This window comes from Cydia amplana, chromosome 10 (genome assembly GCF_948474715.1).
Source record: "Cydia amplana chromosome 10, ilCydAmpl1.1, whole genome shotgun sequence".
NCBI classification, from domain to species: domain Eukaryota; kingdom Metazoa; phylum Arthropoda; class Insecta; order Lepidoptera; family Tortricidae; genus Cydia; species Cydia amplana.
The window spans coordinates 9,370,066-9,386,114 of record NC_086078.1 but is presented as its reverse complement, the minus strand read 5'-3'; the positions used below and the strand labels follow the sequence as shown (position 1 = coordinate 9,386,114).

General features: G+C 37.1%; 1 protein-coding gene across 1 annotated transcript; it reads right to left on the bottom strand.

Moving 5' to 3' along the window:
• Window positions 1-1,203: 1,203 nt before the first annotated feature.
• Window positions 1,204-11,117, bottom strand: LOC134651366 (mucin-2-like). The gene is made up of 3 exons (XM_063506449.1): window positions 10,993-11,117; window positions 3,791-4,894; window positions 1,204-1,391 (listed from the first exon to the last, which is right to left on the bottom strand). The coding sequence occupies exons 1-3, from the start codon at window positions 11,111-11,113 to the stop codon at window positions 1,231-1,233; spliced, it is 1,386 nt and encodes a 461-aa protein (XP_063362519.1). The 5' UTR covers window positions 11,114-11,117; the 3' UTR covers window positions 1,204-1,230.
• Window positions 11,118-16,049: the final 4,932 nt, after the last annotated feature.

The following is a 16,049-nucleotide window of genomic DNA, read 5'->3' as shown; positions in this document are numbered from 1 at the left end:
TTTTTTGTTCATTGAAACTATCCTTTCGTTAATATTTCTTTAATTTTAAGAATATAGTCTTAGTACAAAAACATCCTTACTACTAAAATAATATTAAAATATGGACGGACTCATAACATTTGGCAAATACTTGCACCAACATTCATATCAAATGCTGATATAAAACTATTCAGTGCACTGATTTAACATTAGCACAGTTTGAATACATTATTATTTCGTCATTTTCACAAAAATCTGAATTAACCTTGCATAAACTCCGTTGTTTTAAAAAGTGAAGGTAAGTGAAATAGGTTCTTAGCTATTTTTACACTTCAGTACGTATAACTATAGTCGAACATTGAAAGTAAACGAAGATGAATCTGATCGCATAAAAAGTGTGCATTATATTTTGCAACGATATATCGTTCGTTCATCGACAGACGGTACTATCAGTAACACGAATGTCTCTGCAATTAGATTTATGAATTAACATTTAACAGTTTAACGATGACAAAACGTGACAAAACGTAAGATTTTATATCAGCTTTTCTCTACCGTCTTACGTGACAAATTTAACATATTCTTGCATCTCACAAGGGCGAGCAGATTCAACGAAATTAGACTTTATTGTAATTAGAGTTAGGGGTCATGTTTTTCGTGAAATGTTACACTACTGATCTAATCATTAAGAGCAATTCACACGTTTGAAATGCGTTTGACAAGCTTCTATAGCCTCTAAGAACGTTATGCTCTGCTTCACTAACCTTATTGATTTACATCAATTAATTTACCTTTCATAACTCGTTACTTCATGAGAATAGGTACGGTAATACTTACATGATTGCTCAGTAATAAAATTGCGCTTTTATTACGTGTTGGAATATTCCTATCCTAAAGTTGTTTTTATATGACTCTCAAGTCCCATTCATGCTGTTTAAATGTAAATAATGTAATTATATATATTGTAATACCTACTGTACGTAGGTACAATTTGGCAGTGACAGAATCTCGTGTTAGTCGTGTTCTTATTTTCTAAAGACGTAAGTATTTTGATAGATAGTCAAAGTACATAGTCTCAAAGGCCTTGAAATCTCATTATCCCTAGTCTCAGTTTACTGGTCTTATTACAGTAGTAACTACATCACTGTAATTCTATAAATTTTACTAAAACGTGGCACGATTTAAATTGTGAGTGTTGGACATAATCTCGCTAATGAGTTTACTACAATCACTTTGACAAAACTTTCGCCTCTAAGATTCCAGGGGTGAGAATTCGATGACTGACGGGCCTGCTTGGACGACAGTATATGTAGCTTTCTGCAGATCGTCCTTCTTGAGCTTGTTCTTGGACCCAAGAGGCCTGATTCGGGTGCGTAGTTGGCCGCATCGGCCATCAACCACCTTTTCGTACACTGGAAATAAAAGAATAGTACATTATAAGTAAAAGTTGATGTGACGTGAAGGATCCTATAATAGTAGTTTATGCAACAGTGATATAATAAGGGTTCTTAAAATTCAAGGGTCGAAGTTACAAAACGAGACGTAGTCGAGTTTTGTAAAAAAAGACCCGAGAATTTTAAGAACCAATTATGAGCTGTTGCATACATTACTTTTTCTATGACAGCTGCAGCAAAAAAAAAAAAAAAAAAAAAGATTATTAAAAAAAAGAGTTATTATTTAAAAAAAATTGAGTTATTATTTAAAAAAAAAAGAGTTATTATTGTAAATGAAAACATACCTCTTTCAATCAAGATGATCGGAACTTGTATCTTTAAAAAAAATAAAGCAGTTGTATTATACTCATAAGATGACTGCTAGCAGTCATCTTATGAGCCTATAGACAAAGCATTCAAATGACATTGCTTTAGATATCACTGTCAGTCATTTAATTGACACATTTAAGTGCTGGAGTAGAAAAACATAAAACTGTATAGTTTGTAGCTTTCTAGTAGAGCTCGAAGGCTTATCCTATTGTCTATTGTTCAGTAAAACCGCACTTGCTACTTACCTGCAAAAAAGGGTCTTATTTATTCTAATTGGCACCTGAGCGCAGGCTAGTCCAACGCTCAAAAAACCAGTGTAGGTGCCCTCTCCGATAACGCGCCTTTGTTACGCATCTCAATGACACATTTTAGACTGGTTCTGTAACGTTCGACTCGCCGGCACTCAGTAACCGAAGTACTGATCACACACATCGGTACAAAACATTTATCCATTAGTTCATTTTGAATCTTATTGCAATTTCCATAGGAGTTGTAATTCAATTACCTGGGTAAAGTGAACGAGCGATTTTTTATGCAGGTGGTTGTGGCACGTGGCACGAGCGGTTTTACTAACAATAGACAATAGGATTAGCCGTCGGGGTCTATTAGAAAGCTACAAACTATAACAAAAACCGTAGGCTTAGTTAATGACGTCACTTTAGGTCTAAATCCAATTTCAATATAATATTATTATCAGTGAATCGTGTTTTCATCCATTCGGTTGAGCATTTGGGAAAGCAAGTGCGGTTTTTCAATTTTTTCCAACAATTTACAAGTGTAAGTCATTTGCACCTAACTATCTCGTAAAATGCAACTTTGTAATCAGTTTTCAAGAACAAAGAAGCCTTTCTTTGTTCTTGAAAACTGATTACAAAGTTGCATTTTACCCACTAGAATGGCAAAGTAATTTGATACAAATTTTCCTCGTGTTGGCTGGTCGAATTAACTTTTAAGTGGCGATTTTGAATATCTAATAGCTTTCATTTGGATTAGATTTGTAATATTTTACAGTTAATATGTTCCTCGTGTTGGTGTGGTGGAAAATTTTAACGCAACGCTTAAGATTCAATTTCTCGAACCACTCGCTATCTCGGTAGCTGCTGAGTATCAATATTGGCACGAGAGGTTAAACATCAACTTTGCCCCATTTAAAACAAATGCATTCACGTTAATTCGACACTTTCATCTCTCAGGTACGTATGTAGATACCCATGTATATTGGGCATACCTTAATAGGCTTCAAAGGATCTCATAATGCATGTTATCCGTTAACCTAGAGACTGAAGTGATAGTAAACGTTAAATCTGCTTGCCTTATACACGAAATGTTTGCAAAACCTTAGTAGTTGAACTTAATTGTTTGCAAAACGATTTTAATATTAATTAAACATGCAAACATACTCGTATCACGCATTGTTTAACTGTGTGAAAACGTAATGAACCTATCAATTCAGCGGATTCATTTGTCATATTTATGACGTAGGTATATGTAAAACTAAGTGAGCACACCTAAATCTGTCAATAATCGGGCCCGTTACAAAACGCGAATGAGGTAACGTTCGCACGAACAAACCGGTCTGCATTTGTTGTGATCGCTCGCAGCATGATACGCACTATTTCACGCACATAACGCCGGCGAAACCGAAAGTTAATTCTCCTCCGGTTATCAATTCAGACTTGAACCTTCATAAAATTACCGGTCGTTGTCCAATTGTAATTAATTATCGCTAATTTTGCGCCCGACTAAAGCTGAATATTAATGTATTAAAACGGGTCACTCACGTTTTAATATTATATTTATTACTAGCGACCCGCCCCGGCTTCGCACGGGTTAACAAATTATATATAAACCTTCCTCTTGAAACACTCTATCTATTAAGAAAAACCGCATCAAAATCCGTTGCGTAGTTTTAAAGAAGCATACAGACAGACAGACAGCGGGAAGCGACTTTGTTTTATACTATGTAGTGATAATCTGAGTCTCAGTCTTACGGAAGTTTTGTAATTAAATTATGATAACTGTAATTGTAAAATAAAACAATTACTTACAAGTCTTCCTAAACGAGTTGTGGCACGCCATGTGGCATACTGATGGGAATCCTTTAAGCCTGTTTGGGTCGATGGGGTACACGCCCGAGGGACTGGCACAGATAGGGACCTTCCTGCCTCCGCACCCGCTGACGCAGCCATCGTAATTGTTCCTAGTTCTTCGAGTCCGCGTCGTAGTGGGCCTTCTGGTGGTGGTTGTAATCGGAGGATTGATTTCGACTTTGGTCACCGATCCGCTTGGAGCTACCAGGCGAATTCTGAATGACGGAAGCTGAGAGCCTGGTTTTGAGCTGTTTGTGCAGGGCGCTTGAGGAAAATTATTAGTACTAGGCACTGCTGGAGACAAGGTAGAAATTACTGGTGGAACTGAAAAGGAGGTACTATTGGTAACTGGTGGAAGTGAAAAGGGGGTAGATGAGACTGGTGGAAGCGAAAAGGGGGTAGACGTGACTGGTGCAAATGAAGAAGAGGTATATGTTACTGGTGCAAATGACAAGGAAGTAGATGTTACTGGTGCAAATGACGAAGAGGTAGTTGTAACTGATACAAATGAAGAAGATGTAGACGTAAATGGTGGAAATGAAGAAAAGGTAGTCGTAACTGGTGGAAGTGTAGTAGAGGTAGGAGGTGATGGTGTTCCTTGCGGCGTTCCTTGCGGCGCTGTTTGTATTTGGATTTGAGGAACTGATAAGACTGGAGGTGGCGACGGCGGTGCGGGTGGTTGTTGGAACTGGGATAGTTCGGGAAGCCGTGGTGGCGCTGTCGGCGCATCAGCAAATATTATGATCGGTGGAGATTGCGACGTCACTGGCTCGGTCGACTGAGGCTGAGCAGGTTGTTCAGTCGGTAAGGGCACAACGGATATTTCTGTTATTTTGTCATTCGATCTGCCTGTCGATGTCGAACTTGAGGTTGTTGTGTACAAAATCGGATCTGGTGTCGTGGATTGCAGCACGACGATTGGATTGGCCGAAGAGAAAGTCGATTGCGTTGAAAATATCTCAGATAAGGGCTTCGGTGAGTATGATCCATCATTTATAACGTTAGCGGCGTACCATGATTCTGGTAGAGTATTTGAGATTTCAGTTTGGCTGAGTTGTAACACTGGAATAGAAAAAAGAAATTTGAATGATTTTCTTATCATGCATCGCGAAAAGCACACATTTATACAATACAAATATTTGCATTTTGCACCTACGTTAGTTGAGTTGTCATTTCTCAACCATTTAGCGCCTAAAGATTCTTGATTAGGTATCCATTAATGAAATTAAGTACCGTATTAACTCGCGTTAAAACGATCATTATTGACGAGGTTATTAGCATTAATACTCGTAAAATAGAAATATCGTAATTTGGTCACACTATTGCTCTTTTAAAATTAAACACCTATCAATACTTTCAAAAATAAGTATAGGTAGGAAATTAATGCATAATTTTCTAGGCACATACATTTCGACCATAGCTGTGTGATGTGGACCATAGTTACTACCTGAGTTAACGATACGGTATACCAATATCACAACGTATTACATGGGGGCTTATAGAAATTACTATCTGAACAGAGGGCCTAGCCAAGATGCCAATCGTTTTCGTACCGAACGAAACGGTAAACACCCACTCTTCGTCTATATCATTTCGAACATCGATCGTCCGAGCCGAGATAGTACTTGCGTTTAGTAGCAAATGCATAAACTCACACTTACTAATACTACCTACCAATAAATTATATGTAAGTAAACAAGCCCTAACGCAAGTGTACACGTTCATAGGGGCCTTATTAGATAAAAAAAGATTTGATTATCTCCGAAATAGAGATAATTATAATACCGTTGTCTTTGAGAAAATAACTTATTTTAAGCTCAGGTAAGTGTGCTGCTTTAAGCGCAGGTTGTGCTAGATTTCTTTTATTGCATCTGGAACACCTACTGACATGACATAAATTTATTAATTTCTGCTACCTAAAGGTTGTCGGGAAACTATCGCTTTTTAGCGATAAGACCGCCTGCTGTTTAACCTCTTATTTTCTGTATTCTTTGTATTGTTTTCTGTAATGTGTACAATAAAAAGTATTTGTATTGTATTGTATGCACCCTTAAAATTAAAGGAGTTTATTAAAAAACACTGAATCGATGCAAAATTGACGATGTCTGCACGTGTCCTAATCTTTCAGGTTGGCCAAGGTTGACTATGCATTCGTGTGAACGAATTTATTGATGAAGTGTTACTAAACCCGTTAAAACGATTATCAATAAATAAATAAAATAAATTTCCTACTATTGCTTTGCGCTGCCAAGTTTTTAGTAGCTATTTTGACGATAATGTAAAAAGTTGACGCGCGACATAAAATGGTGTGCGTCTACTTAAATATAAACCCATAATTCCAAGTTCCTTATACGCGAACATGTTGCGTTGTATATGTAAGTACCTAGTACTTTTATTCCAGTAGCTTGTATCAAACTGGTTTTCAAGGCCCGCTTTTTGCGATCCTACCCAAGGTGCTTGACCCGGCCTGTGACAGATACTAAACTTATTCAGTAGGTACGGAACACATTGTTTACTATCGTAAAAGCATGGGATTCATTGATTTCATTGTTGAGAATATTTACCGGTTTTATTGTTAACGTCATGTCACCACCATTGATCGGCAATATTATTACAGTATAATATAGCGCTACTTTCCCGTACTAATGCGGGAAAGAGCACTTTCCGTGCGTATGTCGAAATTTTAAAGGGCCATATATGTAGGTACATACTGTAAAACGTTGTACGATACCTACACGTGCGAATTTCCTCTTTTCCGCACTTGTATCGTAAATAACAAGGGGGTCAACTATGGCGATTGGATGTTGATATAGGGAAATTTAAAGTCTTCGAAAAACACGTTTTAACACCTATCACCGTACCTAGTTGTGATAGGTGTGGAGGTTTGACTAGGCTATAGGTAATATTAGGTATTTAGGTACGAGTGTTACCTACCTAAACTATTTACAAGCTTCGTATTAAATTAAACGGATTTCCTAAGTCGTTACTTTAAAGTTACTAAGTTACTCTTTCTGAACCTATTGCACCTTAAATTAAAACTCGTGCGTAGGTACACACTATGTCCCTACATCCCTATGTACACACTGTGGTACACACGCAGCGTTAGTGCGTAGGGATTATGAGTAGGTATGTACCTATAAATTACGAACAGGGAACCTTGTATTCATTCTCACCTTAAGTGTTTAATTTTGATTAATGATTACAGTCAACGCAAAAAAGTGAGGAAAGGTGCTCATACAAAGTGCTAGAGAAAAACATACCGCGCGATTATGTTCGAAATACCAAATAGAGTAATAACTGTTGTACCGGCTGTAATGAACGTTTCTTAGTTGAATAATACTCGGGTTTTCTGTTATAAGACCAAGTTTTTCATTGTTGCGTTTAATTTAATCCCAAGACTTAAACTTCTTTGATGCCACATTGAGTTACCTAATACGATTAGTAGGTAGGTATTAATATAATTATATTAATCAAGTAATATTTTGATTTTTTTTTCATTAATCTGTCATTAAAATATTAAGTACCTATGCAGAAGTTAATAATTGAATATTATCATTTCAGTCAGGTGCTCAGGTGGTATGCGTATTAATGTGCAACTATTACATAACACATAACATATTCCAACGTGTAGGTTCTACAAATGATCTGAGGGTATAGATATAAGGTATGTAGATTTTATTATATTTAGGTATCATTATTAGTAATAATATGGCAAGGCAGCGGTGGCGTAATGTCATCGCCAAAGATTTAAACGCCTGTGGGTTGGCAGAAACCGATGTCCAGGATAGAGCGAAGTGGAAGGAGAAAAGTAGGAAAGCGGACCCCGTTACAGTACGGGACAAACCCTAGGATGATGATCATTACCATTAGTAATATTAGTTACGTAAGGGGTCATCCATTAATTACATCACACGTTTAGGGGGAGGGAGGGGGTCAAGAAAATGTGACATATTGTGACATGGGGGAGGGGGGAGACACAAACTTTGTGACGTCACTTTAACTTTATCAGTAACCGAAAATGTATTTAAATTATTTTATTCGCTGTACATTTAAATAACAAGTTTTTAAAACGGTAATCGTTTTTATTCGTTTAATTTTCTTTCCTAAGCAGTTTTGGGTTATAAAATTACTAATACTTATATCGTCAAAAATATTTTGATAAAATATTAATAATACTTAGGTACTTACTTAATTCGATTTGGCGATTTCGTAGAAAAAATGTGACGTCACACTAGGGGGGAGGGGTTTGCCAAATGTGACCAAGTGTGACAAGGAGGGGGGGAGGGCTCAAAAAACCTAGTAACTCGTGTGACGTAATTAATGGATGACCCCTAATACCTAGGTAAGTCGTCCACGTTGAGCGCAGGCCTCCTTCAATTCATGAAATGAAAAAGGCTAGGTCCTAGTCTAGCCTAGCCGCTAGGATTTAGATTATAGAATTATGTTTACCTAATATTTAGGGTGGGTTGATCACACTAGCGTCTTCTGAGTGTCGGCGTCTAGTCCACTCTATGGCTGCTGCTCGACGCAACGTTTGGCGCAACTGTGCAGTGACGCAATTTTCTATAGCGCTGACTACACGCCGACGCTCAAAAGACGCTAGTGGGGTGGCCCTAAGGGCATTGGACGTAACATTGGACCTAAATAATGTGTTCAAAACACATTCCATAAGTTCGAACCTAACCAATAATAACCAGTACCTAATGAAAAATTATAAAAGTAAACCGTGAACCGTTTTAAAGAAAACACGTCTTAAAAATTTGTTGCATAAATAATAAGTTTTAGGTAAGTCTTCTCTTAAAAGGACTCAAGTTTCTAAAAAGCCTCTATACTCTATCAAGTCTAATAAAATTCAAGTTTAGATGTAAAGTCTAAAATACTCAAGATGAGGATACCAAATACTCGCCATTACAACAGTATGACCGGGCCTCATTCGACAAGCGACTTTTGACGTCTCGTGTTGAACTTCCGTTGAATCCACAGACATTAATGTCATCGCTTCTATGGTTGAATCTGAACAATCCCGTGTCAAAATTTGACATTAGCGATCCACAGTTAGGTGACAACCAAACCTTAAAGCTGTAATAAATAAAGTAGATTTTTGTTGAATTATTGGTTGTATCAAATGACAGTATCCGCCTCGGGTATCCGCACTTGATGAACATGCGATTCATTCAACTGTTGAATTGAAGTGGACGCGAAATCTGACAGTTGTGCATCTCGAATAGGGGCCGAGGATACCAAATACTCGCCATTACAACAGTATGACCAGAAGAAGACCTGAAGTTATTTGTAGCTGAATCACGTGGTCCACACCACACCTCTGCGACATTGTCTATTCTGCTCGCGTTTATGGCTTCAATGCGCGAAGTAACTATGGGAATCGAAAGTTGACTGACTCCAATAACGCATTAACAGGAAAGGGCGTATCTTAGTGCTGTATAATTCATTTTGTTTTATACTTAGGTATTTGTTAGAATTTTAACTTTATCACAATCGACGTCATATATGGTACCTACCTATATCTATCCAGTTTATAGGTAAATACAGATTTTTTAATGAGTAAAATAACTTAACTCATACAAAAAAAAACTTTTTTGTATGAGTTAATGGTTATGCGACTTTCCTGTGGACAGCATAAAATAAACGGACTTTACAGCCTAATTTTTGTAAGTTACGCTTACAGGCATGTGAAAATCTTCTACTTCTTAAAATGTGTAATCTGAAAGTCTTAGAAAAATGTATCCAAAACGTTTACTTACTTTTAATTTGTTATTTCCACAAAAAAGACGCCGACTTTCCCAAACTAAACCTTTTTGACCCGTTTGTGATCTTTTTCAATGTCAAACCAATTAGAGTTTTAGTTATTCAATCTGTTTCCAATATGACACTGGTAAAATGTCATTCAATAGAAATTGCTAACTATGTAAACAAACCGCCATACTAAATTTGACACTGAATGTCAAATTACTAGTAAGTTTTGTTTACATAGTTCGCAAGTTCTATTGAATGACACTTTAGGTGTTATTCCCAAAAATAAGGAAAACTAAATATTTTCATCTCAATATCTACTCTACAGAGTAATTTACCTGTTCAGTTCTCGTGATGTGGCCACGTCTACCTCTATTATCTTGATATTTTTGATTAAAGCACTATTAGGTTTTACAAGTCTACAACACCATATCTATACAGATTGACCTTCTTATGTTTGTCCCCATCATTGATCATAACATAACAACACCTGTGCCCTTGTTGTATTAAATAAATAACATGTATTATATCATCTCAATTACAATTACAGTCCCTAATTTAAACAATAACAATATTTTCGAGGATATCCTCGAATATAATACATGCTGTAATATTACAGACAATAGTGGAAATAGTGGAATTACGACATAAGTATTGTATATAAATACTGAGATAATATTTTATTTACCACATGCACCAGCTCGTAAAGACCCTCTTTATTAATCAAAATCTGATTAGAAACAAGAGTCGTGTCGTGGCATCAGAGTAAATTGATGCAAATTTTGTTTTGGTTGTGTTGTTTCTTTATGTTGACCGGTGGAATTGACGTTTAAGTGATGATTTTGAATGATAAATATTTAATAACGTTCATTTGGATTTGAGTTTACACTTACACTTAATTTTCCTCGCGTTGTTGTTTGTGGTGAAACATTTTGTGTGTCACTCGGTAGTAAAGATAGTTTTAACACTTTTAACCCTCGTGCCTCCAAACCCTCGCAAAGCTCAAGAAATTTTCGGTAAACTACAACAACAAAAAATTGCCTATCTAAATTATTTTCTTCTTTCGCTAAGATAGCTTGTATATCGGCACCTACCATAGTAAATGCTCTAAGAAAAGTACATCATTTCAAACCTCTAGCGTAGCGGTTTAACAAACAATGGTTGGTTAAGAGTAATAAAGGAAAGTAACTAAACCAGCTCAGATTTCTTGCCCACAGATAAGTCTCTGTCACCGTATTTTGAAAGGCGTTTGCAAATCACAATAAGTAAACACATACGTCCTCTATACTATACCACAAAAACTGTCGCTTCTTAAAAGAAAACTGAATCAACAGAATCTACGGAATAGGTATACGGGTAACAAGGTGTTAGAATGTATTAGTAAACACTAGAGTCAAAGGAGTACTTACGCGCTATAACGAGGAGCGAGGAGAGACGCGCGTGCTCCATGGCTGACACTAGCGAGTGGCGCGCACGCACGCAGGGCAGCGGCGAGCCTCGAGGGGAGCGGTAGGCAGCGGTCGTTTCCATCGCTCTTGCATCACGAGCGAGTTGTAGAAAATCGAACCAGTTTAAAAAAGACCCCAAATAGCGTCTCTCGAGCGTCGGCGTCTAGACAAGCTGTTCGACGCAACGTTGGCGCAACTGCGCAGCGACGCCATTTTCCATAGCGCTGACAAGACGCCGACGCCTCAATACAATCGTAAACTGTCATTCAATAGAACTTGCTAACTATGTGAACAAACCGCCATACTAAAATTGACACTGAATGTCAAATTAACTAGTAACTTTTGTTTACAAAGTTTGCAAGTTCTATTGAATGACACTTTAGTTACTTACACTCTCATTTTGAAACGACATGCTGTAATAACACGAAATTTAGCATTCACATTTAAGTAACATATACCTATGTCCGGTATTAGGTACTAAGTAAGCATTGTTGACCTTCGTTGCTAAGCATTGACGCAAAGAAAATAGAGTGACAAGAAGTTAAGCATACAAAATTTCTACTCGTTCTATTTTCTTTAATTTTATACCTCGGTACACAAATTTTAGCAACAAAAACGAATACCAAATACCAGACCGCTGTACCACTTTTCACACCGCTGTATAAAAAAAAATACTGACCCCATTCATGCTCCATTCTTATTGTCCGTAAGGCTAGTCCTGATATATATATTTATATGTCAATGTTTATGACTATGCTCATGCTAAGTTTCATGTTATTTCAGCATGTCGTTTTAAAATGAGTGTATGTAACTTTAATTTTCTGGGGCGCATTTTGACGGCGGGTTATCGTAACTCTTCAGTGCTTTTCCCGATTAGGTAAAATATTAGGTAAGTTATTAGTTATTATGAATGCTGAGGTAAAATAAAATTTGTCATTTCTTATTGAACGCAGACGAGCGTTTATCTAAACGAACTTGTATACTGTGACCGCGAGACTTATTATCAAGGTGCGTAACCGGAGATCGCACTTATAGCCACTGACAGATGAGGCGTTGCGATGGCGTTCTGGGAATATTGGGAATACAAGACCTGTGTTATTCTTGCAGCTTAACGGAGCGTATTGTCTCGGGTGAACTAGTATGAACTCTATCTCTGGCGTGTCTATGACTATGACTATAATGAACGAAATCAAGACATACGAAGGACGAGCACGCAAAACAAGTTAGCCAATGGAAATAAAATAATGTAAAAGTGTAGCCACTCATCTTTGAGTGAACCGTTACGACACACATTTTTTTAAACGAGGTTATATCTTACGGGAACATAGCATGCTTTATGCTAACATTATAATTTATAAGAAGCACCTAATGTTTTAATTTGATCCTTTACTTTGCTGGCTATAGAATAGATTGCATCAAACATAGATCTGCATCCATTTAAATAAACTTGTCTTGGACCGGGAAAAGTCATCTGGATTGTACGGGATAAAGATAAATATTAAATTAACCATGATGTGATAACAACAGTTTTAATGTAATGACAATTTTATGCTAAGTAGTTAAACATTAGTATTTAACATTTTTGGGCTCTATCTAAAACAAACTCAAGTAAAAGTGCCTGATTTAAAATAATAGCAACTTTATGTTTTAATGTATTACGATTAATTTTACGTCTTCATCTTCACTGCGCCTTCTGTTCATTTAGCGACGTCTGTACACCACAAAAAAAACAACGGGTTGCACTCCGGGAGTGCCGACAGAAGTGAAAACTCAATGACATCTTACGCTCGCTCTCGCGAGTTTAACATTTTTTCCCCATCACAAAAAGTGCACAGCGCCGCTAAAGAAGTTTTCACTTCAAAAAGTGCGATATACGGCAAACGACGATGATGGAATTTCTTGGTATAATTTTCTATAAACCATGAGTGCTAAATTCAATTGATGCCATATAATTTATACGTTTTCATACAAAATATGTTTAATACGCTTGTAAACTTCAACGAAGGGCGCCAAAACCCGATTTCGCTCTACCCTGATCAAGGGCTCGGGCTGGCACTGTCCTTAGTACCCTTAGATCATTTTAGCAAGGGGAGCTATCTTGATTTTTGGTGCGGTGGGGGTGTAAAGGTAGGTGGTTGTCCTATATACATATTCTTGAGTTTATGATTGGACCGGTTTAGGTTTCTGCATTAAAGTTGGTGTCAATTTCGATTAAATCAAAAGGAAAATATAATTTAATCGACTAATATTTACATTATTTTATACAGTTTGGCCCTGGACTGTCTCATGTCAAAGATAGACACAGAGAATCATACTGTCTTTTTCTCTTAAAAAAATGAATATTATTTATTTTAAACAAATGTTTATAAAAATAGGTGCCGAATCCTTTAAAGTTATTAACTTGGGTTAGCAGGTATTCGCTCATTCATACAAAGTTATCTTCAGCGCTAAAAATAAAAATAACCTACAACATGATCTTACAATGCGATTCTTAACTAATTAATTAGACGTAAATAATAGCTAATTTGCGATGCTAATTCGTTGTTGAACATTATTTTAAATATAGTTTGAGAGTTAATTTCTACTGCATATTTAGCTAAAAGCAAAATATTTAGGTACTTTACAAAAAATTACATACCAAAAAAACAAAATAATGATGTTCATATATTTAAATACGTCTTTGCCAAACGGCATATACACCAAACCGATTTTGACCTATGAGATTTGAGGATTCCCTCGATGGATCTCATCGTCAGAACTAGATTTTGACAAAACTGAGACCAATCGGTAGGTATGGGTGCCTAAACTTTCAATTAAAAAGATAATTTCTACAGAAACGGCAATTTTGCGGCTCAAGCACACGGTTCAGTACTATACTACGCGAAATACGCCGATATACGCGTGTTTTTTGGACTTGTCGAAGGCATTCGACCTTGTTTCGTACAATATCTTATGGGATAAGCTCTTGAGGGAGACGTCTACACCCAGAGAGTTGGTCTACATTATGAAATACTGGTACCAGAACCAGAACAACAGTATAAGATGGGCCGGTTCATACTCAGAGGAGTACAGGTTGGAATGCGGCGTGAGACAGGGTGGGATGACGTCTCCGCGGCTTTTCAATCTGTACGTCAACAACCTGATCGAGGAGCTCAGCGGAGCCGGCATTGGGTGCTCAGTTGGTGGAAAAATAATGAACAATATAAGCTACGCTGATGACATGGCTCTGCTGAGCCCATCGATCGGAGCCCTCGAGATACTGATTAGGATTTGTGAGCGGTACGCGGAGACCCACGGTCTCAGATACAACTCCAAGAAAAGTGAGCTTCTCGTGTTTAAGGCGGGCTCAAAAAAACCGATGTACATACCACCACTAAAACTTGGAGGAACTGAATTAAAAAATGTCACTCAGTTCAGGTATCTGGGGCACTGGGTCACCGAGGACCTATCTGACGACCTTGATGTGGAGCGGGAGCGTGGGGCATTGGCGGTGAGAAGCAACATGTTGGCTCGCAGGTTTGCACGTTGCACGAGGACCGTCAAAATAACTCTTTTTAGAGCATTTTGTCAGTCTTTTTATACGTGCAGCCTGTGGGTCAAGTGTACGCAGCGATCTCTCAATGCCTTACGCATTCAGTATAATAACGGGTTCAGGGTGTTGTTGGGGTTGCCTCGATTTTGCAGCGGGTCGGGGATGTTTGCTGAAGCTCGCGTGGATGGCTTCCAAGCCATAATGCGCAAGAGAGTGGCCTCCCTGATGCGCCGTGTTAGGGACAGCCCCAGCAGCCTTCTGAACACTGTTATTGACAATTTACAGTGTCCAATAGTGCTCAAATGGAACGATATGCACATGGACCATAATAGAGGTGCTGTTAGGCTAATTTAGTTATATAAGTTATTTAAGAAATAGTTTTAGTTTAATTTAATTTGTAATGTATGGATCTTGTTATCTGAATTAAATATATATAAATAAATAAATAAATATTTTTTTAAATCGGATGAGAAATGACGCAGTTCTGAGGCAACAGACATTAAGAAATTAAAAAAAAAAACATTAAATACCAAATTTCTATATACAGGATGCTTCCTGTAACAGGAGCAATAAATTAAACTGTAGGCTGTACTCCTCAAACTGACCAACATTTGTTCAGCAACTTTTAAAAATTATGAATCCTTTAGACTTCCTATTTTTCATACAAAATAAATATTGCCTTCAATGTACGCTGACATCAGTGTGTTTGACGTTGCTTGTCACGCTTTAAACATAACAAAATTTGCAATACATTGCGTCTTAGAATAAACTTTAAAGTGTAATAAAAATCAAAATCTTAGTTATTTTCAAAAGTTGCTGAACAAATGTTGATCAGTTTGAGGAGTACAGCCTACAGTTTAATTTATTGCTCCTGTTACATGAAGCACTCTGTATACAGGGCTAACATACCTCCGTATAAAAAAGTTTAATTTTTAAATAACTTTTAACTTGTAAAATAAGTTATGAACAACGGAACCATAATTCTGCGAAGACAATTCGTTATTTTTGGTAAAATACGAATATGAAATGAAGACTTTGATAATTGTACTCCATTGTTGTTTTAGTTTTTTCATTCATCAAATGTATGGAAGTTCACGTGATTGTTCCTTGTATAAATACAGGTAGCTATGTAACTTAAATGCCATTTTTTCTAAATACCGCATAAACAACTACATATCCACTATCAAAACTGGAATGAATAACATTAAATATATAAACATTACAATTTCGTAGTATTAAATTCTTCGATACTATAAAAAGGCCGCTCAGCAAGCCAAGTTTAACGTTTTTAGTTAAAGTTTATCAAGCTTAAGTGCGTCTCGCGCCTGTTAATACTGCTGGTAAGTTACTAAGTTATTATGCACAGAGGGGGCCTGCTAGTTTGTAATACGGTCACTTTTTTCACCCCGTATTTGGTATTTATCCCATATAATGATCCCTAGGGCAGTGAAGTGTGGCTTTGCAGACTTGTGCCGTGGTATCATGG